General features: G+C 42.7%; 2 protein-coding genes across 5 annotated transcripts; one reads left to right on the top strand and one right to left on the bottom strand.

The window, feature by feature from the left end:
• Window positions 1–1590: 1590 nt before the first annotated feature.
• Window positions 1591–11914, top strand: LOC105557571 (zinc finger protein 320-like). 4 transcript variants are annotated; one of them, XM_012004835.1, is made up of 10 exons: window positions 1591–1657; window positions 1934–2021; window positions 2226–2336; window positions 2413–2634; window positions 2722–3061; window positions 3597–3689; window positions 3962–4048; window positions 5185–5343; window positions 6180–6483; window positions 6560–11914. In XM_012004835.1, the coding sequence occupies exons 2-10, from the start codon at window positions 1953–1955 to the stop codon at window positions 6861–6863; spliced, it is 1689 nt and encodes a 562-aa protein (XP_011860225.1). In that variant the 5' UTR covers window positions 1591–1657; window positions 1934–1952; the 3' UTR covers window positions 6864–11914. The 4 variants fall into 4 exon arrangements, with proteins under 4 accessions (XP_011860225.1, XP_011860223.1, XP_011860222.1 ...); XM_012004833.1 differs by having other exon boundaries at window positions 2416–3061; XM_012004832.1 differs by having other exon boundaries at window positions 2413–3061.
• Window positions 11915–18487: 6573 nt separating this feature from the next.
• Window positions 18488–21361, bottom strand: LOC105557570 (pickpocket protein 28-like). Its single transcript, XM_012004831.1, has 5 exons — window positions 20608–21361; window positions 19821–19941; window positions 19613–19738; window positions 18885–18976; window positions 18488–18807 (listed from the first exon to the last, which is right to left on the bottom strand). Exons 1-5 carry the CDS (start codon window positions 20912–20914, stop codon window positions 18620–18622), a joined length of 834 nt encoding a protein of 277 aa, XP_011860221.1. The 5' UTR covers window positions 20915–21361; the 3' UTR covers window positions 18488–18619.
• Between the last annotated feature and the right edge of the window lie 1793 nt (window positions 21362–23154).

The raw sequence follows: 23154 nt of genomic DNA, 5'->3' as shown, positions 1-23154 counted from the left end.
GACGTCGGATCGACATCGATTTGACATCAGCCTTCTCACTGGGTAGTCATTAACACAAAGAAATGTAATTAAACAGCTCGCTGGAGAAACTGAGAAAGCGCAAGGTTTCATTATCATATCCGATTCGGCAAACTTGCCAAGAGCGAAATAGTCGAGTAATTGCGCCTCGCGAGAGGAAACGGCCGAAAGACCGAGTGCAGAAAGTGCAACCGATAGCAGATCCATTGTCTCGTCCAACATCAGCGATCTCCGCGTAGATGAAAAAAACCTCGTCCGATCGTTTCACCCGCGAGTTCTGCAGCCTCCGTTCTTTCTCCTCCGCCGTACCGAGCCGCGAACGTACGCTCGGTTCACTTCCGGTGCACGAGGTGCGACGCGACGCGGCGCGCGGCGCGGTGCGGCCCGGCCGGAAGAAAGAGACGAGCGAGCCGCGAAGAAGAAAGACGCTCCGTGGTAGCAGCCGATGTTCCCGCCGGGCGCCGCTCGCGTCGCTCGGCCAGCGCGCCAATTGGCACGCGCGTCGCGGCGCGCACGCGTCGGCGCGCAGTTGACCTTGACGGGAGCGTGAATGGCTGCGTCAACGGCGGGCGCCCGCAAACGCTTCTGAAAGCGGCATCGCCGCGCCGGAGGGGAGCCGGACGAAGCGGCTGGGGGGGACGGGGCGGGGAGGGGCACGCAGCGCGCGTTCCGTGTCGCCCATTGTTGTCCTCGTCGCGCGTAATGGCCACCGCGGGCATTCGTTAGCGCGTCGCACGGTACGCCATATCGCATCCCGGCCTAGCCCGCGTCACGGATAACGCCGCGAGTTGCGTCCAGCCGCGAAACAACGTGTCCGACGGTCTTTATGCCGTTGCCGCCGCCGCCGCCGATCGAGGCGCGGGTACAAGTCCGAGCGAGCGAACGGGCGAGGGAGCGGGATAGAGCGCGGGTGAGAGGGAGCGACAAAGAGGAAACGACGTACGCGACGAGGAAGGAGCGGCGGCGGCCGCGCGCTTCGTACTCGCAGTCGCCGCAACCGCCACCGCGCCGCTCTACGCAGCCGACCATGATTTGCGCGGGCCGACGTTGACAAGCGTGTGACTCCGCGAGTGGAACGTTCGCGCGCGCTCTCTCGAGCCGCGTGCCACGGCGTTACGGGCGCGTGGTTGGGCGAGCCGAGCCGGGAGCGGACCCAAGCGAAGCGAAGCCAAGCCGAGCCGAGAGCGGGCCGAGGCGCGTGCCGCAGTACGAAGCCGGGGACGAATAGGTGGACACACGGTGCGGAACGCGGCGCGAGTTACCTACGCCGATCGTCGTGATCTTGGATGAAGCGCACCAGCGTCGGGAGCCACCACCGCCGCCGCCGCCGCCGCCGCGAGGAAGCGTCCGTCGGGATCGAACGCCATTGATTTCTCGCGCGGCTCCGACACTGTGGACGCGGGAGCGCGCAATCCCCGGCCACGCTCTCTCCCGTTGACGCTGGACGCGAGTGGCGTCGCGCGCGGACCCTCGACGAGCGCGCGAGGCCGTCTTCGTTTGGCGCCGCCGCCGCCACCGCCACCGCCGCCGACGTCGCCGTCGCCGCCGCCACTGCCGCCGCCGTCATGGCAACTGGAGGATCGTCGGTTACCGCACGGCAGCCGGACTGTTAACCCCGTGGCTCGTCGGACTATTGCACGTGAGTATGTTTATTACGCGCCCCCGGCCGCCCGTCGTCTCGGCCTCTCCGTCTTGGCGCGCGCGCGCGCGAAAACGGCCGGCCGAGACCTGGCGTCGCGCTTTCTTTTCTCTCCCCTCGCTCTGCGTCCGTTGCGCCCGAATCCGAAACGCGGGTCCCTCGTTGTCGGGGCTTTTCTCTCTCTCTCTCTCTATCTCCGCCGGTTGCTTCTCGCATACCTCGCACGCTCTACCTCGAGCCGAGACAGTTTATAACGACCGCCTATTGATTGTGCAGGGTCAGAGGCAATACATCAATGGCCCTAGAATCAAATGGCAACAACGTGGTGTGGTTGAACACAACCCGTCCTGATCAGATACAGCAGGTATGCGTCGCGCGTGACGGCAACTTAAGACGAGGGAGCGTGTGTGTTTGCGAACAATGACCGAGTGCTGATCGATCTGTTTTTCCAAGTATTCAGTATGTCACTCGTGTTTAAGACACTGGGATACCTGTCGTTATTGTAATTTCACTCGATTGGCGAGACCCCAGCCAGCCGGAGCGTCTGACGAGCCTTTCTGATTAACAGAGTCAACCGATCGAGCAGCCTTTGAAGTGTTCCATGTTTACTCAAACGGAACAGACTAACAGTTTCACCCAGACGGAACAGAGCAATTCGAGTTACGGGGATCAGAGACAGGTTTGTTATTGCCTTATTGTTGAACGAAACCAAGAGTGCCTCCCATTTGATCGTGCAAAATGATCTTTTTCCGCAGCAGCAAACAGCAATGTTTGACCCGCAGCAAATACAGCAGCAGCAGGCTGCTGCGCAGAGCCAGCAGTCGCAGCAGCAGCAGCAGACCCAGCAGATGTATGTCACGTCGGACAAGAAGGAGGACAAGTCCCAGCAGCAGCAGCAGCAGCAGGCGACCACCACCGAGTTCCCCCCCTCCTTCTACTACAACGTCAACATGCTGCAGAAGGTTCAGACAAACGCGGTGAGCACAATCAGTGCAATCACCGATGACAAGGGTTGTTACCGTTTCGATGTTCAACCTGTCGGTTATAATACATTGCTAAACCAGATGAGCATTGCCGCCGCCAATGCGACCTTCAAGTGCGACATTTGCGGCCTGGTCTTCGGCCACTTGAGCCTGCTGCAGCATCACAAGCGGATTCACACCTCGACGCCCAGCAATCTGCAGCAACAGCCGCAGCAGATTGTGGTGCAAACGCCGACGACAGTGACCGTCGCCACCACGCCGGAGAGACCGTACACTTGTGACGTTTGTGGAGCGTGTTTTGCATTACCGGGAGAATTAAAAAGTCATAAGACAAACATGCATCAGAAACCTAAGGTGCAAATTTGTGAGGATTGTGGCAGTGAGGACCCGTGCGAACATCATCCGACTAAAGTTAAAAAGAGTACGTCCACAAATTATTTCGCCCGTAGTCAATGTCTCTCGCGGTGACGTCGTTCGTTCCAATAGTGGTACAAAAGAATTTATATTTTGAATTGAGTTATCTCGCAGCAGTAGCTAAAACAACTATAGTCGCTGCTCTCTCTCGCAACTACGGTTCGTTATTAAGTTGAGATTGATATACGATTACTTGCGGATTTTGCTTTAGCACACATTGTCCCGCCATAGTATAACTAGTAGGTCCACTCTCTGTCGAACCCTTTGATCTTTGTGGTCTCGATCACGTGGCATTCCGCCGTGTCTTTGGTGCAAATGCAGCAGTAAGTGTGTGTACTCGTCAAACTGCACTATCCCACGTACAACTTTTCTCTCGTTGGCTGCACCAGCAAAATATCGGATACGCAGAAGGGATCGACGCAAAACGAAACAAATGACCGCGTGGACCTGCTAGTTATACTGTGGCCCCACTGTGGTATCGCGCACAGTTGGATGTACGAAACTCGTTGAACAAAATAGAGATATGCATTTGTTTTGCGCAGCTATCAAACCTGGCCATCATCCTGTGAAACGAAGGGGTGTCACCAGCGTCACCAAGTGTCACAAGTGCAACGGCACGGGCATTATTTTTATTGGTAAGCATCAATTGTTAGTCCCCGGTCGTCCGATTGGATATCACTTAATACAGTCGATAAGCCGAAGAAAGATGTTGCTGATAAAGCGTTTTGACAAAGTCCCAAGTGTACGTTTGAACTCTTTATGCTGATGTAAACGCCGCTACCAAGGGACTGCATACTCGCGATACTCTTATCCCTATCAGCAACATTTTATTCTGATTATTTGGTCAACCCTTTCTCCTCATACCTTTCATTGCTATCATGATCGTACATCGGGTGATATATGGTAGGTAAACACGACGAAAAACTAGATTCCGGAATCAGTTCCCTCGCAAAGTGTGGCGGCTGCAAGGCTACAGGCCGCATCCTCATAGGAAGTAAGTCGGATATAATTATCGTCAACACAGAGTATGGGATCTGTTTTGCGATTAGTATGTCTGAGTAATATCGTGTCTGCCTTGGATGGTGACAGTTCAAATTTACTCTCCGCGATAACTTTCGCGCAATTTCATTCATGCTTGAGTCAACAGCGCACTGACATTTTTACAATTTATATATCAAATATCGAATTTTATTATAGAGCGATTGAAATTGTAACTTTTCACCAATTTACGTAGTTTTCGCGAACTCGCCGAAACTCGATCTTTAAAAGGTCTATTTAAATCAATTGACAAACCTTTTCCAACGTATTTGTTTTCAAAAATACTCGACGTGATTTTGAGTAATTTCAATCGGTGCATCAAACGTCAAGGAATACAAATTGATATTTTTAAACACCAGATTTGATATTGTTTTTATTTAACTTTTATTTTTGCTTGCATGTATTTTTGTAGATGGAATATATATATTTCTACTATCTTGTTCCTTTTTACTTTGTCCATTTTATTATCATTTAATATTCTTGCTATCTCAATTTTTACAAAGTGATTGTGATCATCTTTGTTTTGCTGTTATTTTCTTTTCCTTTTTGGTAGAACTGTCGACATCTAAATTTAAGAAACACTGGCACAGAATAAAAATCTCCCCTAAGGGACAGTTTTATAAACTTAAATCGCTAAATTTTTAATGTTTTCTGTACGTAAGACAAACTCTTGTTGAATTTCCGTTCAGCTGTTTACGATTCTTTCACTTTATTTCGCGGCATAGTTGATTGGAAATGAATTTCACCATTTTCCACAAAATAAATTGCGTAGTAAAGACAAAAAACCGCAAAGTTTCACGTTGCTTGTGGCGTTCAGATTTTCTTAGTGCACTAACTTTTGTAACGACCTGCATGATCAGATTGTTTCATACGATAATTCATTACATTTAATCATCGTTCATTTTGTGATTTCATATTCCATATCCCTTTCTTGGGTACAAGAGCAAAAAAAGAGTAAACATTAGTGTCACGAGGCGAATTTACATTTCGCGTAGACTCGTAGAATCCTCGCGAGACAACTTCGAGCTTATCACTTTTGTAGAACTGGCCCTTCGAGGAAAACTAAAGCCTTGTTTATGCTTTCGATTTCAGGTGGCAAGCAAAACAGTCAAAATCAGACGGAAAAGCCATTTCACTGTAACGTTTGCGATGGTACATTTTCTCGATATTCTTCGCTCTGGTCTCATAAAAGACTTCATTCGGGAGACAAACCATTCAAATGCGAAGTCTGCGGCTTAGCCTTTGCAAAGGGTGAGTAAACGATTAAGTGGTGCCCAGGTAACCATTTGCTCGCAGATTGTTAACAATCGGGGGAAACAATTTCTTGCCAAATCCAGGGCCCACTGTGTCCTCAAGTGCGCCCCAATTGCAACTGAAAGTTGTAATCACATTCTCATGTCAAATTGAATGCAACATAAGAGTAGATCTGTCAGTAGTACAACGAATTGTATCAAGTGCCCAGTAAATCTGTCTGCAGAAACTACGGCAGATTGGCAACAGAAATTGAGCAGGATTTGCAGTTTCTATTTCTACCATTTTGGTTCCTTTCATTACAAAAAATATGTAAAAACTGCACACCCGTAGACGAGAGTGCAAAAAAGCTCGCTTCAGCGCCAGAAAGACACTCGAAGAATCTCATGTGGATGCGTTAATTTATAACACCGTGTGCGGTTTTCTTCTTGCGAAAAAGTGTCATGCCGCGCGCGTTCATTACAAAATATAAATCGCCAGCGAACAACAAAGTTGCTACCAATCTGTCCGACAAATTACGTCAGCAGAAGTCTGCTCGATTTTTGCTATCAATCTGCTGTCAACTTGGACAATCTTCTTCCTGGTCTTTCAACAAATCTACTCGCTATTCTACCAACAGATATTGGTAAATTTCTACTACAATTTTGCTCGCAATGTTTTCAATAACAGAACCCGTTTTTTGTCTGCAACTTTTTGGAAAACCGAATTTGCCCGCAGATGTTGCCTCTGCAGAAATGGTTATTGGGGTAACGATTATATAAATCACGCGAGATAACGGCACATATTGACCGATAGAAGATATTTTTTAACGCGAAATCTCATTTCTTTCTCGTTAGCTGCCTATCTAAAAAATCACGGAAGGGTTCACACCGGCGAGAAACCGTTCAAGTGCAACGTTTGCGGCATGCAGTTCTCGCAGAGCCCCCACTTGAAGAATCACGAGCGAATTCATTCCGGCGAGCGACCCTATCAGTGCGAGGTCTGCGAAAAGACGTTCGCCAGACACTCGACGCTCTGGAATCACAGGAGAATTCACACCGGCGAGAAGCCGTACAGGTGTAACATCTGCGGCTCCGCCTTCAATCAAGCCACGCATCTCAAGAATCACGCGAAGGTCCACACCGGCGAGAAGCCACACAGGTAATGTCATTCTTCCCCGAAAAGTCCGAGGCACATTTACGTTTCCGCGTTAACGTGAGATCTTTGCGCTTTTCAGGTGCGACATATGTGAGATTGGCTTTTCCGATCGTTTCGCGCTGAAGCGTCACCGTGCGATCCACGAGAAGTATGGGCAGACGGCGCGGAACCAGAACGCGAACAACCCGGCGAACGCACAACAAGCCAACGCGAGTAGTCAGCAGCAGTCGCAGCAGCAGCAGCAACAGCAGCCGCAGCAGGCGCAGCAGGGCCAGGTCGTGGTCGTGAACGCGTCCACTCCCGTCACCGTCAGCCAAGCGCAAGGCCAAGTTATGCTTGAAGAGGTCTACAAGTGTCAGGTGGCCTTCCCAGAGCCTAAATGATTCAGCTAGAGAATACCTTTCAGGAGCTGGTAAAGGGGTTAACTTTTTTAACCTTTTTCTTTTTATATTAATCTCGAGAACGGCAAAATCCATGGATAACAGATGTCTGGATTTTCTGACTACTCTGAAAGAGTCAAGTGAATTCTGCATGAGTGACTGAACGACGCGTCTCCATTTTTTTTCTTTTCTTTTACGTGTGTGTGTACGGCCACTATGGATTCTGCGGAAGAATATTCGGTGACTGTCGATAGATTGGACTTAGATATGGATAAAGATTTCAAGGGAGGAAAACAAGAGAAAAGTATGGACGGAAGGACTCTGCGTGAAGTTACGCGAGTGAGAAATTTCGTGAGATGTATCCCTGGGAGTTTCATTCGTAATATACAATTGGACGATTCCCAACCGCCAGGATCAACGAAGTCTTTTTGTGAAGTAATAGAGAAACACGTCTACCTTTATATTTTGCCATTCGGAAAAGGTGGAAGAACAATTGAATCGTGTCGCGGCATATTTCGTATACATTAGTTTTCTAAAGTAAACAAAACGGAAAATGTAATTATAATCGTATCATTCTTTCTTACATATGTGTAATAATCGTTGATTTGTCCACGAGAGAACAAAATTGCTAGACGTCTTGCCAGTATCTCATGATATCTCATGAATGGCATTGTGCAATAGTTCCGACAAATTTTGCGATTAGCCCGACGATAAAGTGTACTTTCGAATGATTGTAACAACGGAGGATTGCGACGGCGTGTGTTTCGGTAATGAAGAGCGCAAGTATAAGGTATCGAGTATTTCTCTCTCTCTCTTACACACACAAACACACACACACACACACACACACTCTCTCTCTCTCTCTCTCACTCTCTCTCTCACTCTTTTAATCTAAAATAGTTGAGAAATGTCCAAACCTCGGCCCTTCCGGTTTTTCTTCGATATCGACATGATGATAAATTGTATGTCAACGTTTAAATTTAACTATTTAATTTTGGATAAATTATTGCATCAATTACTTATTTGACAAATACAAAATTTGTGCGAAAACGAACGTGTAATCGACGAGCGGAAGCTTCTGTACGACGCCCGGGAGATTCTGTACTTGCGGATAGCGTGGAACGGAACGACATCGCGGTCTGTGCGAGCCCTCTTCCGTCCAGTCATTCGAGATCAGTAAAGCGTCGCGTCGCCGAGATGACGACAATGATCATGATGAAAAGCGGCGAAGGAGTAGTGCGGCATACCTATATAACTCGCTGGGGCTGCAATAATAGTAGCGAATATCGACGGGCAAACTAAATACACCGTTTTATAATTTTAAGAAGCCGCGAACTATATGAGTATATTATAACTGATGAATAGTTGCTAGTTTGTAACAAGTAGCTGAGCTAGATTATATATACATATAAATATAAAAAATATATATATACATTAATTTTTATATCCCCACTTGTTAAGGCGATCCCGCACCGTCGCTACTTTTTAAGTATCAATGATTATCCAGACAAATAGATTGTACATTGGTAGCTCCATTCATCCGTGAACACTTGTGTGCTACGCACTATCTCACTTTCCAAGTTATTATTTGGATACCCTCCCGAGAATGCTTGTGCAACTGTTACGCAATTTTTCAAGCGCGAATACACGCGTCTTTACTGTTATTTAATTATTTTTTGCATCTTTATTTCTTCGTCGTTGAGTCATCAAACAACGTATATTCTATTTCTCTTTTTATACGATATAATTTTAAAAGATCTAATTATGCGAGGGAGACAGGCATAAGCTCGAGGGTGTCCCAAATAATTCTTTTTACACGAAATCATGTGACGTACGTGTCCGCGTACACATTACGAGACGGTCAGTCTACGTGATTTGCTAATAAATTCGACTTTCGCACGGAATCCGGAATTGGGGATATTTCTGTTTTACTAATTAACTTGTAAAATAAAACTACGCAATTACATAATTTTACTTTTACACGATAGCAATACCTGTTACAGTATTTTCGACTAGAGACCAGCAACTTCACGCTGGACTTTACCTATCCTCGTTTTCGGTTCTTCAGGATTAGAATAGAGCTGTCTGAGCCGTGATTCACGAGCAATTAATTTTATAGCTCGTTTATCGCTACTTCGTGTCGCAACATTGCCGCGCTTATAGCTTTTACGAATTGTAGGAGAGACGGCAAATAGTCTTGCTACATAATGGCTTTAGATAAGCTCCAACAAACACGGTCAAAGACAGAGAGACCGGTGGTGATACACGCGCTCGAAATCGAACTGTCGGGAGTCACAGATTAGATACACCTGAGTTAAAATACAAATCATAGTTGCAGCATCGCAGGTTTTATGATCACGAAAAGATAATGTTTTCTTCTCCCCTTCTGTATTGCGAAAAAGAAAATTTCCGTTTCAAGTCGACGCGCAAACCCCACCTACTTCGATTACAATCGCGAGGATGTAAAACGGAATAAAGATAATCTTCGATCCTAACACTTGGTACATTCTGCACGGGAGCGGCGTTTCTTCTTTTTCTCTTAGCGTTCGGGGAGAAACCATCCTTAATCTAAAATGTGCTCTTTGTATCTAGAATTCTATTTTATGTGAGCCAATCGAGACGCTTAAAAGTTAGCCGACAACGCACGATTAATCAACTTGTACAAAGTTTTCAAACAAGTATTTATTGGCTGCAAAGTAAAATGTTTCTAGACACATCGAAGCGAGAACGTTACACTTCAGTATTCTGTATATTTACTAGAGTAGGCGCAGATTATTCGATCGTTTCACTGCAGTTTCCACAGTATTGTTACAAATGCCGTGCTTCTTTCCGCGGTGATTCACATCGAGCAGACGAACAACAAACACAAAGTCAAAACTATCTTCAATATGTTCGAGATAACTGAATGCCAGTACAATCAGTTCGATAGAACGTGAACATTTCGCGTACGTCCTCCAGAGCTTTGACAAAAATTTGCACTCGTTAAGATTTGAACAACTCGTTGCTTGTTCGTATGCTCGTTATACACACGCTCCTTCTCGCGGACAATTTACAACTTTGAAAGACAACGCGCGTAGGGTGACAATAAAGCGACTCTCGTACATTTCGTGTCCTTGTAAGATTAGAAGAAAATGCACCGTATTGTACGATACACGCTCAGCCATTAAATTAGGCGCGGAAATAATTTCTGTTTCTCCGAAATATCTTGAATCTCTGCGATTCGTCCAATCCGATCGGCGAAAGGAATTATTTTAGTCTGCTGTTCACGGTTAAAGGTAGATTGAACGATATCATTTTATGACAAGTGACACGTCGTGAACGTTTCATGTATTTTATATCATTTTATCTCGTCGACCTTGCGCTATTTTCTCCCTCAAGTACGAGACTCACTCCTCATGTTTTATATAATAGTTAGGTAATTACGTAAATATGAAGTTTGCCGCACAGTTTTGCGTTGTGGAAACTTTTACAATGACGGAACGTTTGTGCGCGGAAAGAAACAGTTGTATCTACCTTCACCGGCAAACCGATTGTAAGATTACGGAGGCCATTGGAAAGATTTCAAAATCGAATAGGAGGGCTCTAATCGGCGTCGCGGAACAACATGATGTAAAATAAAAAATGCACAAGACTAATGTAAAAGTCACAGCGCGATTGACAGCGACGCGCAGTGCGAGCGAGATGCTCTCGACTATGCGTCTTCAATTGACATTCTCGCGGAACCTATTTTTTAGGGGGGGGAAAAGTCTCTATTTTGATTACATCACTAACTCTATCAAGCTGTGATCAGATGGTCAAATTTACGGTAGTAACATGGCTTAAATAAGCGTCCTCATCAAAACTTAAGACAAGTACTCTTAGAACTGTTCACGAGCGAACACTTTGCGCTGACGTGCACGCAGACGAGACTCTCTTTCGACGATACACTTTTGTACACTTATACCTGCGTCGAGAAACCCGTAATTAAGGAAACGAAAAGAATTGCGGAAGTCGCGGGAGAACCGGAGCGAGGTGTACGAAATGTAATTACGAATTACTACGCGCGACTGTATAATTTTAAGGCGACCTGTTGAGAATTGCTGCAGCAGATACGGCGCCGTGTCCCGGAATGCGTTATCTCGTTGACTGCGTAAAATACTGTACATCTATTTGCCCGATAGCGTTTTAGTTCGGACTGATCGGCACGGCGAAGTGACTCCGCGACGATCCGATCGCGCGAGGGCAGAAGCGACTTCGAGCGGTGTGTCTTCCCGCAGCAATTCCGTTGCTCCGAGATAATGTTACGTCGGCGAGGAGCCCAGAGCTTCCCAGTTTGAATCAAAATCGTCTGGAAGCGTCTTCCTTAATCTCAGTGTACTCTAATTTTGCCGGGACTTCGCGATTTAGTTGTACATACGTCCGTGAGGAACGAAGACCCGCACCCACGAGCGAGCGGGTCCCCGGAGAGCATATTTTTTCACCGCTATTTTTCGTCACTTGTGCGTCCGTATCGAGTGTAATTCGTCGAGCGTGTCGAACGAGCGGTTCGCCGAGGAACGACTGTATCAAGTTTTTTTTTTACACCGTCAAGGGTCGAGGTTTCGGAAATGGTGAATTCACAAGAGCCGAACTTGTTTCTTCGACAAATGTAACTTGCGTTCCCGGAAGAATGTCACTGCACGGAACCCCCGATGATCCCCCTCGGACGCGCCACATCCGACCCTTCCAGCGTGGAACTCTTAACGGCCTGAGAACGTCGACCGTTTTGCGCTTACTGTAATTTTGTATTTACGCAGAGTGGAGAGACGTTAACGCGCGCCCGCGTCGAATTTGTATATTTCCATTTTGCCGAAGCGTACTATTTTTTTAATTGTATAACGTCCCCCTACTGTATACCCGACTTGATGTAACTGATCGGTCATTTCTGACGCATTCATCATGTACGAATGAAGGAGGTCACACCACGTGCGGATTGAGTTGTCACGCCTCGCTGGATTAATTTACGATATACCTATATATCTATCTATATAACGGTAGTAGCGATTTTTTTTATAATAAAACACGTTCCTAATAAATTATTTGTCCTTCATATGTCGTAACGAATAAGCGTAACGATTGTAAAGGCGATATTCTGATACCGAGTACTGTGGATATCGTTACCTGCCGATCGACGAAATTGTAAATTAGAATTAAAACGGCCTCTCTCGTAACGTAAGGAAGACTTGAAAGGTAGCCTTCGGAAGAGGAGTTTGCAATTTTTTAACGCTAATCGACGCGTTCATCGCGCCCACACCGATGATCACGTGCGCGCGGGCCGGACTTGATCCATTCCGCCCCGCGGACGGACATTTTGATAATTGTAAAAAGGAAAGGCGGGGAGGAAGAGAACTCTGTCGCGATATCCGCACATCCTTGCGAAGTGAAGTGGGAAGGAAACGTGCTGTTAGATCGCCACGACCTGCGTCGGTTCTTTCTTCTACCCGTTAGTTTTACGGGAACGGATGCCAACGTCTTCTTTTTAGCCCCCCCCCCCCTCCCGCTGCCTTTACTCGCAACCGACCACTTTGAATTCGACTCCTTTATGCTGCAGGACGATGATGCGCGCAACGGGATGTGTCTATAATGCGTTACTTTGATGCGGACTAAACTTCATCCAATTAAAGTCATTTAGACACCAACATCCTGTCTTGGCTCTTATATCCTTTATTACTTCGTATTCGTGATTTCACGTCAGGGCCTTATGAATTTTATTTGTTCATCCTTTTGTCCCTTGCGTTTGACCGACCTTCGACTACTCGGAGAGAAGTTTCCTTTTAAATTTATCCTGAAAATCGTATGATCGTGAGACGACATGGCATTTTGAAGAACTTTATGAGGGCTTTTTGAAAGTTTACCAAACATTTTACCAGTAAAATGTATTCTAAGTATAATCACTTGTGAAATGTATGGTAAAATTCGAAATGCCGTGTTGTACCACGATTATACAATTTTCGGGGCAAATTTTGAAAGATCCTCCCCGTGTACGCGCGGTCTCTCAACTCGCGAGACGAGAGCGATTACTTTCTTCGCCATCGGTTGTCTCGTTTGTTGCGCCCACGGGTGCAACCGGAGCTACGCGGACTCCCGTTCATCCGGAATATAGTTGAAAAAAAATTGATCAAAGGATAATCCAGCACGTTCATTAATTGCAGTTGTTTGGTGGCCATAGTCCAAAGAATATTTTAGGAAATAGAATGATAACTCAGACACATTGTAATTTGACCAGAATTTTGCCAATTCTTGGAGAAGACTCGATCTGGACCCGGTACCAACTAACAATTATATCAATATTATAATTTCTTACTCAGCAATGTAACTGTTATGTGTAACATGTATTATATTACATCTGTCCAGTCAGCAAAATGTTAGCAGATTGGTAGCAGATACACCAGAAACTCACACCAAAACCATATAGCCATCTGTGTCCGTATTTGGCTTTTGTTTTGGCAACAGAATCTGTAAAACGTACGCTGTCAACAGAGATTGCCGGCAGAAACCGAGCAGGTCCAGTTATGTGAGCAGATTTTATTGTATTTCTGTTCACACGCTGGGAACACGTCAAATATATCAGTTCCTGTATGCAATCTAGTCTTTCTGCCTTCAACATTTGTAGTGGGCATTTGACGAAACCTGTTCCGACAGATTTGGTTATCTGGGTATATTGTTGAGTTAGAAATTATAATCGTGACGCTATATCCCAGATAGCCAGTGTGCTCAAGCATGGAAGTAAAATGGCAGCAACTGATGCTAGCTCTTCGGAATATCAATTCAATGTTTGAGTGATTTAAGTACAGGTAGTATAATGTTAACATATCATCGTAGTTAAGTGCACAGCTAAAGAGAGAACACATCGAATGGGCGTACTGTTAACTAAGAGTTAGCACACGTTGTTTTCAGTTTTCTAACAGATATAAACATTATATCTGGCCACTTAATGCTAGCATAATATTTGTATTGTGCAAATGTTTCATTTCCGATATCAAACGCTAGCAAACAACAGTACAGTAGATGACAATAGATGCATAGCAAGATGCTAACATTTTTGTTAATAATATGGAAGCAACTTGTGCCCACACTGGCTATCTGGGATGTAACTGCAGTGGTTTGTGCTTATTGGGAATTAGCCATCTGAAGAATTCGGGCGGCTTACGCATCTTTTTCATTTCAAACCTCTCGCTCCTCCGAGTATCGAGTCCGAAAATGGGCCGGGTAAAAAATGATTCCGGATAACGAAGAGTCTGCCGCGAGCTACAGGTGTTAAACGGCCGTGATCGATAAGAGCTCGTTCGTGTACGTGCTATTTTATTTACGAGGGGAAAGAAGGGGGGAAGAAGAAGCCGTAAAAGAAGGACGTCACTTTTTAGATTAGTCTGCTGTCAATATACCTAGAACGATAATTTTGAATGTAACGTGTATCATACTTGACTATCGCTTAGATAACGTGCAAACCGTACCGAATAAAGGAAACTAGCGCACGATTATATCAGACCTTAGGTGATAATAATAAATGATGTCCGATACGGACATTTTCATTTTTCAAGGCTCTGGGTGACCTTTATTTTCGTCGTGTGGATGCGTGCGTGCGTGCATGCCTGCGTGCGGGTGCGTGCCAAGAGAGAGATACATATGTGTTATTTTATACATTGATTATGTGGAGAGATAAAACTTTGTAGAATTCCGAAAGGCCACAATAACCATTTGCAAAGTTATCACTTCGTTACCAGACCTGCCTTTTTTTTCCATGTATCGTCGACGAAATTTTGAATTGTCGGCTCTTTTGCGCGATTAATTTTCTCATAATTGCACTGGACGCCTCTAGAGCTATTCAGAAATATTTCCCCGTGATTAATGTCTCTTTACCGGGAATGTTGAGAAAAATCATTATTTTTGCATTTCTTGTCGTTTTTAACGTCAACTTTTGCAGTACAATCTCCGCCAAAAAGCGATGGAACTCTTTCAAAATTTGTCTTGACTCCTCTTCTAAATTCTGATACCGACGCACCATTCAATTTGCTTTGTACATACGTTTCATCGATTCTTACACTTTTTTTGCAGATTCGACGATATACTCTATTAAGTCTTCAATAAAGTGCCAATAACAAGCTCGAAACTAAATATAAGAATTGTCATTTATTCTATAGCTGGAAATCAGAATTATAATAAAAGCAAGAGTCGCTTACATCTTGCCGATCTTTAAATTACGAGCCTCGGTTCTTCCGACTGACTGAAACGTTCGATTTAGGCAAGAGCGATTTCAACCGAACTCCAATTAGTTTAACAATTAATTCGATCAATTTATTTACAGTAAGAATTTTAACTGTAATTATCGTTATTCCTGATTTTAATCTTTTATATTTGTCAAACAACAGAAAATTAATAATTTGACCCACGTTAGCAAAATAGTTAATCACCGATAGTTTCTACGGTTAATTTTGTCAATTAGTAATCGAAGTAATTCTCTAGTAAGTAATTCTGTCAATTCAGTCAATTCAGTTAATCGAAGTGGAAATCACTTGGAGAGTAATTTACAATTTAGTTACAAATTATAATTCTATAGCTGGAAATCAGAATTATTATTTATAGAAATTTTTCCAACTAAACTTATCGCTGATTAAGAATCAAGATTTGGTGGAAGTCGCTCTAAAATATACAACTAGAGTTCGAAATTAGAATTTTAACTATAATTATCGTTATTCCTGATTTAATCTTTTATTTGTCAAACAACAGAAAATTAATAATTTTATCCAAGTTAACAAAATAGTTAATCGCTGATAGTTTCTGCGGCTAATTTTGCCGTAAATAATTCTGTCAATTCAGTTAATCGAAGTGGAAATCATTTCGAGAGTAATTTATAATTTAGTTAAAAATTAGAATTCTATAGCTGGAAATCAGAATTATAATATATATAAATTTTCCCAATTAAATTTATAGCTGATTAAAAATCAAGATTTGGTGGAAGTCACTCTGAAATAGGTATACAACTAGAGATAGTTCGAAATTATAATTGTCTGGTTTAAACTCGGTCGAGTGAGTGAATTTCTATCGGAATTCGGCAAAAGTCTTTCTAACTTCGACCAAACTTCGACTAGCCAGCGATTAATATCTGCACTATTTTGTTGAGGTAGAAATGAATTTTTCACTTTAAATGAAACAAAGACTAGATTAAGAACGACGAATTATAACAATTAGAAATTTTATTTTCAGCATTTTGTTGGCGAGTTAATCAGAACAATTGAGTTAAAGGATGTTCAGTATCTATTTTTGCAGTATTGGGAATTCAATAAAAATTTTACAGATTGTTCACACATATGTTCGGAGACTTATAAAAAATCCAATCATTTCGCCAAAGCACATTATATATAAGAATTTTAATTTATAATCAATTTACCCGCGAGGCTATGATAAAAAAACGTATAACTGAAACAGATGGAAAAATTAGAAATACGTTTTTCTAAACTCCAACTGTGAGTAAATAATAAGGTTCTAGACAATTTTTATCGCTCAACTATACGAGAAGAGCCTATATATTCGTCAAAGTCGAATTTCAGTTACTTTTTGGTACGATTGTACAAATCCTTAACAACAGAAAAATGACAAGACGACATCGCTCTAGAGATAACTTATCTAGCTAGACAACTTAAACAAAGAATTATGTATATAATTATAGAAAACTTCACCGCGAGCAATTCTGCTAGTTGATAATTCACCAACTTAACGAACTTGACAAGTTCCGTCCAAATTATCCCAAATCTCGGGGTTTCTATCCACTGCGTCGTGATGGGCTCCGCGCGCGTGTACCAAGCGCGTGAATTCGAACTGTCCGGCCGCGATTGGTCTGTTCTGCGTGCTGTCTCGCGCACGCGCACGCGTACGCCGTCAACTCGACTGTCATGGCGTCATCGCGATCGTCGGTGTAATCTCGTGCCCGCTCGTGCCTTCGACGAGGTTGTGCGCGAGGTTGTGTAAGGCGTCTCCCTTGGAACCGTCAACGTACCGCGATGCCGTTCGCCCGATCGTCGCCGAGGAACACGCGCCTGTGAATCGGAGCGAGCGGAGCAAAGGTAACGCGCGGACAAAAGCGGAATAGTCTCCGCCGAGTGACGACCGAGAGAGCGTGTTACTCCCTGTCGCGCGACACCGCCGACCCCGAGGGTCGGCCGCGCGGCGTCCCGGCCGAGCTGACAGCGTCGACCGCGGTCGCGAGTCGACGCCGAGCTCTGACCTCTCCGTCGGCGAGACGCGAGCTGCGTCGCCCCGCGATTCGTTCGCTCACGATCGAGACGGAACGTAGTAACAAATAGGGGTGTATCTTAGAGAAAGTAGGCACTAACAATAAGACGCGTCACTTCTTCATTTTTGGCGAGAAAAATAACGGGTTAGAATTAGACCAGGATTCGAACCTGGGACCTTCGCTTGCCGAGCGAATGCTCTGCCAACTGAGCTATCTAGGACCACGTGCCGTAATTATGCGAAAGTGAGCACTGACCGGCGCTCGCCGCTCGCGACGGCGACAACGCGATCGCGTGCTTCTCTGCGCCCTGGAACCTTGACAGCCTCGCCGGCCTCGCCTATCCGAGCGTCACGTCGGTCGTCGGTGCAACTCCGATGTGCGCGTCAACGACGCAGAGACGCGGGGAATTCGTGGCGCGTGCTTGCGAAGGAAAACATTTGTTTACTGGGTAACTGCGAGGAAAAACACTGACTTTTCTAAAGAAAGAGGCAGGGGGAGGTAAAGTGTCATATATTCTACCCCGTACAGCACAAAACTTGCAGTTACATTGCAATAACATTGTTATAATACAATATTGCAACATTGCTCTAACGTAGGTGCAATGTAACTGCAAGGTTCGTGCTGTACGAGGCGGCTTTCATTTCGTATTGAAATCTTTTTAATCCACAAACTGATTCATCTTTACAAACACGCACAATTAACTCGCTCTAAAAGTTAAATATACTACTTGGTGGATAATTTCCAAATTTGGAAAATCCAGAGTCGGTGATCGCGGACGTCTTTAATGAGAACTTAGAATCAAACAGTTGATAAGTTGACTGGAAGCAGTTTTCTGTTGAATTAACCATTCGGCAAAAAAAAGCGGCTTAATAAGTGCTCAGCGATTCTTTGTACGATTAGTTCTTGTCTTTAGTTTCTCATTGGATCCAAGTGTAGTAAGTTGCCGTAATATAAAATCTCGCACGCGTGTACTAGCTACGCTTACACTTGGCGCGAGACACTACCGTGTCTCGTGATCACCGAGCGCTGATTAAGTTGCTTTTTTCCGCTGAACGCAGCCAAAATGTTTCCTAACTGGAGATTAAAAGGGCAATAAAAAAAAACAAACTTTGGGTAAAAGAATTCGATAAAAAACCGTATTCCTTGCTCATTACAAATGAGTTTTTTTGCCTCATTAATTACGCAGAATGATAGCAACAGTTTAGTTTCGAATTCATTAATTTGAAAAATCAGTACCAAAATTACAATTAGATATCACGTTTCGTGATAATCTATTCTCACTTTTAATCTATGAGATAACCAAAATAAGTAGCCTGACTAAAACTAAGCAACAAAAATTAAGAAATATTTCATTCAATTTATCGTCCAAAATAATTAAAAACAAGTTTTTTTGCTTACTTTTTGTACTTCATTTTTTTTAAAAAACTTGCTTTTTAATCTCTACTTTTGATGACACACTTCACCTATATAGCTCCCTATTTATGTGATATTATTATTATCTACACCTAATTCAATTCGTGAACGGATAGACGATCTTTTTATGGTCGTCTAATGGATGTGCCTGGAGCACGTTGGGTCTCGGCAATTCCCGGCGATTGTACAAGCGGCACCATAGCCGCATCGTTGAGAAATACAGTATTTCCATAAATGACAAAAAACTGAAGCCCATGAAGAGACCTAGCAAGCCTCCCGTGCTCGCTGTAAATTGTAGTATACTTGTGAGTTTTCTTTTTTCTTTTTAACGACAGTAAGGCCGACAAGGATCAAATACTTACACAGAAATTCAATGAATCCAAAGAGCTCGCTTTTCACGTACTTCGTGAATTGGGAGTCCACGAAGAACAGATGAACCACCGCCATGTTTTCCCTACGTAAACAATTACATGGCGTCGTATGTAAATGCAAGGAAAAAATATAGTAAACTTCGCGATATAGTGAAGTTTATGACGGAGGTGCCTGTGAGTAGGCAACAGCCGTGTACGCAGATAATTTTCTCGTAAAATTCACCCTGAATATCATGTAATTGTGGGACATGATATTTTGAATACCGTGAGAGCTTTTTGAAATTTTACTACACATTCTATTAGTAAAATGTATGGTAAAATAAAAAACTTGTAGTTTTTCAAAATACCATGTTGTCCCACGATTACATAATTTTCAGAGTGAATTTTACGAGAAAATTCTTTCCATGTAGTGGCAGCCGGAGGTGATATGAATAACGTACAGGGTGTCCAAACAGATTCTAATCCAACCACAAATATCTTTCAACTTGCATTAATTTTTGTCAGGAAAAACAGGAGCGTATTGCAGCTTGCATTGATTAGTATGGAATTTAAAGTTTTTACTAGGGAAAATTGTAAAGGTATAAAGTCCACTCGAGTGTTTTTCCGGGACATCTTGTACTCTCGAACCTGAATATCAACCTGTTGCACTTCTTACACGCACCTCGGCAAGGTCTGCCGCGATAAGCGTTTAAATTCAATTTTTAATTAGTTTTAATTACGTGAAGTAATTCATGTCTTTCTTCATAAATCGCTTATTAGTTTGGAAGGTCGGTAACAATTTGTTCTGCGAGAGCTCGATCCTGTAATTGATCTCGGAGCAGCCTGGCCAGCAATTGCAGCTTGGTCTGTAGGAGATTCGTGAATGAATGAAGCGATTAACTGTTTGCAACCTTGCTAGAAAACGTAACTCTCGCAAAATAAACTCACACTTCCGTGATGTTGAGGGGGCTCGTCAGATCCTCGTCGTAGAGCTTAACTTCCATGGCCCGTCTAGCGTGTTTAGCACACTGCTCGTCCCTCTTGCTACAAATTGGCGTTTTCGATGATTCTGCAAATAATAGACGGTTCTAGTGAATAGACAAGAATAGTTTACCGAAATACGAAAGATCTAGTTTAATTCCTCGCCGCTCTACACTGTTGCTAATGAGAATGGCGTTAATTTTGGTCTTACAATCAGTACGCGGAAAGTCTTTTATTCGTTCTCAAATTGCATCGAGAGAATCGAGATATTTTTTCTGCGATATTTTAAATTTCTCAAAAATTTTCTTCTTTAATGGTTTCTAACGTTTCTGTTTTCTAACTAGAAAGTCCTTATTCAAGGAATATGATCTATACATATATGACGATGTCTAATGAGTTATTAAAATTAATTTGTTATTACTTTGTCAGACTGGCGTGAAATCAAGGGTTAACAATAATTCTAAGTTCTGTTTCGATTTTCAGTCACAATATGTGACATTCGTGAAACGTTAGACTGCTTATTGCGATGAATATTATCACATGCCTCGGTAGTGTCGAATTGATGACGTCCGCCTAACGAGAGAGAGATCGAGGTTCAAGCCCTGGCTGAGGTAATATTTTTCGTAATAAATTTAAAATAAGAATTATTTAGACATTTATCATCATGTCACAGCTCTCTGGTCCTTATTCCTTTGACTTTATGTTTATCACATGAGAGCCTTATGAACTTTATTAATTTGTTAACAATAATTACTTGGCATGTAGTTTTGCACGCAGTCGCAGAGCTGCTGCGTGAAATTCGCCTCGCACTCCAGAATGCAATTCCTCTGCGTGTATGTCCGATAATAACGCAGTTTCCTCTCGGTTGTGAAGAAGCACTTCCGCTTTCTCTGCGGTATGGAGATTATCGCCGGATTGGCGGACGATATCCGCGGCCTGACGATCACTCGAGTCTCCTCACCGGGCGTGATCGAGAACGAGAAATCAGCGATTTTCGGTGTCTCCACGGGAGTGTGGAGCAACATCTGCAGTATTATGATAGTGACGTTTAGCATTGTCATGGAATCAACGTTACATTACTGTATAAATTACAGATTGTGGGCGTTTTCCAGCAAGGACACAATGTGACACAGTGTAGCACTGAATTAACATTACATCCTTGTTGTTTGCCAACGTTAAACAAGGATGAAACGATTCACTGTGTTACACTGTGTCCTTGCTGGAAAACGTCCTCTGTAAGATCGGTTGATGTCCAAAAATTCGCAACTGTTATTTTAACAAGAGAAAGAGACTTGTACGTTAAGGTAGTTATCGCGCTTACAACATCCAAGAATCAAGACTCTAGGATATGAAAGATATTACTATTTTTCCTATGATCAAAACTTTTGGCTACGATTGCAATTTGAACCCCTATAACACACAGAAACGTCAAATGTATGGATACGTCTGTACAACATACACTAGGGCTGTTACTTTTGATAACTTCGAAGATTCGAAGCTTCGAAGTTGACTTCAAACTTTCGAAATCTTCGAAGCTCCGAAAAATTTATTCATGCGAGTGGCGAATTTACTTAAAGAATACTAAAAATATTGTAAATAAAAAGCACTTATTTATTATATATATGTTGAAAAATAGGTAATTACTTCTAAATTATAATTTTGACGTACTATAACATGTATATTATGTGTTTGTTTAAGATCGCGTAATTAAATTTTCAAAAATGGTCAAGTAAATCAATTAAGTATCGTATCAACACTAAAAATTCGCGTAAATTTATTGCGAATTATATCGCTATTTAATAATAATTTAATTTATTTAAAATTTATCTGAATATTATACTTGGATTTCTAAATTATCGAGTTATTGTCCGTGTGCCTTCTCAATTCTTATCCACGTCACGCTTCTATCACGTACATTCACTTGAACAATATTTAATATAGAAACGTTTTTAATCAATAGTGAAGCAGTTCTCATTGAATTATGTGTATCTATAGAATTTTTTATCGACTACACAATTTAATATTTAAAAAAAGGTGCAAATTGGAAAACACTTTAAATTTAAATATTTCATCTAAAATTTTTGCCAATATTATAAAATATTGCATTACACAGTGTAGTATACAGAATTTATTAATATAATGAATGTAGAATATGGCAAATAGGTTATTTTGAACTTGCACGAGATTCATAAATCATATGATTACAATTCTCAAGCAAAGCATGCTTAAACAAATATGTAATATACATGCTATAATACTTCAAAATTATAATTCAGACGTAATTACCTATTTTTCAACTTGTATAAATTAATACTTTTGATTTGTAATATTTTTAATGTTCTTTGAATAAATTGGTCACTCGCACGAATAAATTTTTCGAAGCTTCGAATTACTTTAAAGCTTTGAAAGTTCGAATATCGAAGCCTTCGAAGGAAATCACTAGTCCTAGCATACACTATGACTATATTCCGATATTCGCCGCCAGTACTGAAAGTTCTATAGTTCACGTCACATTATACATTTTACATTATACATTATACATTTTCAGTACTGGCAGTGAATATCGAAACGTAGCCTAGGAGACACAATAGAGACGCTGCAATTTTATTTTACAATTGTATTTACAGTTTTACGCTTTTTAAACGGATGCACGACGGACCACCACTAACAATAAGATCCAGTTTCACCAATGTTGTTTAACTTTAAGCTTAGCTTAATTCATTCTTTGTCCCTTTCCAACTGTTTAGAAAGAGACAAACATGAATTAAACTAATTGTAAGATTAAAGTTAAGCGACCTAAAGGCTGAATCAGACCAGCAATTGCTGACTCGGATTGGATTGGGGTTGGCGATTGATGATTGTCTTCTAACCAATGAGAGTCGGTTAAGTCGTTGGCTGCTATACTCTCATTGGCTAAAGGACAATCGTCAATCGCCAATCCCAATCCAATCTGAGTCGGCAATTGCTAGTCTGATTTGGTCTTAAGGCTAATATTACATTTGTCGTACGACAAATTTGTTAAGCGTGTTGATTGGCTGCTGTATAGAAAATACAGATTCTGAACGCAGCCCTAGTAGATGCGCGGCTCATGAACGCACGTCCGTTTAAAAAGTGATGCTGATTAGCTAATTTTTAATTAATAATAACTACTTTATAAAGCATAATTCGAAAAAAAACGGTTCCGAACTTTTCGAGTCAGTTTTTCATGAGGAATATCGCTGTATAAATGGTGGGCGCAAATTAGTTTACACCCTGTATACATAAACCAAGCGTTCCGTCTACAGAGTGAAGCTGGAAATGT

Source organism: Vollenhovia emeryi, unplaced genomic scaffold (assembly GCF_000949405.1).
Source record: "Vollenhovia emeryi isolate VEMERY1.0 unplaced genomic scaffold, V.emery_V1.0 DF939454.1, whole genome shotgun sequence".
NCBI classification, from domain to species: Eukaryota; Metazoa; Arthropoda; class Insecta; order Hymenoptera; family Formicidae; genus Vollenhovia; species Vollenhovia emeryi.
Note: the sequence above shows the minus strand (reverse complement) of the source record. Positions and strands in the feature narration are given on the sequence as shown.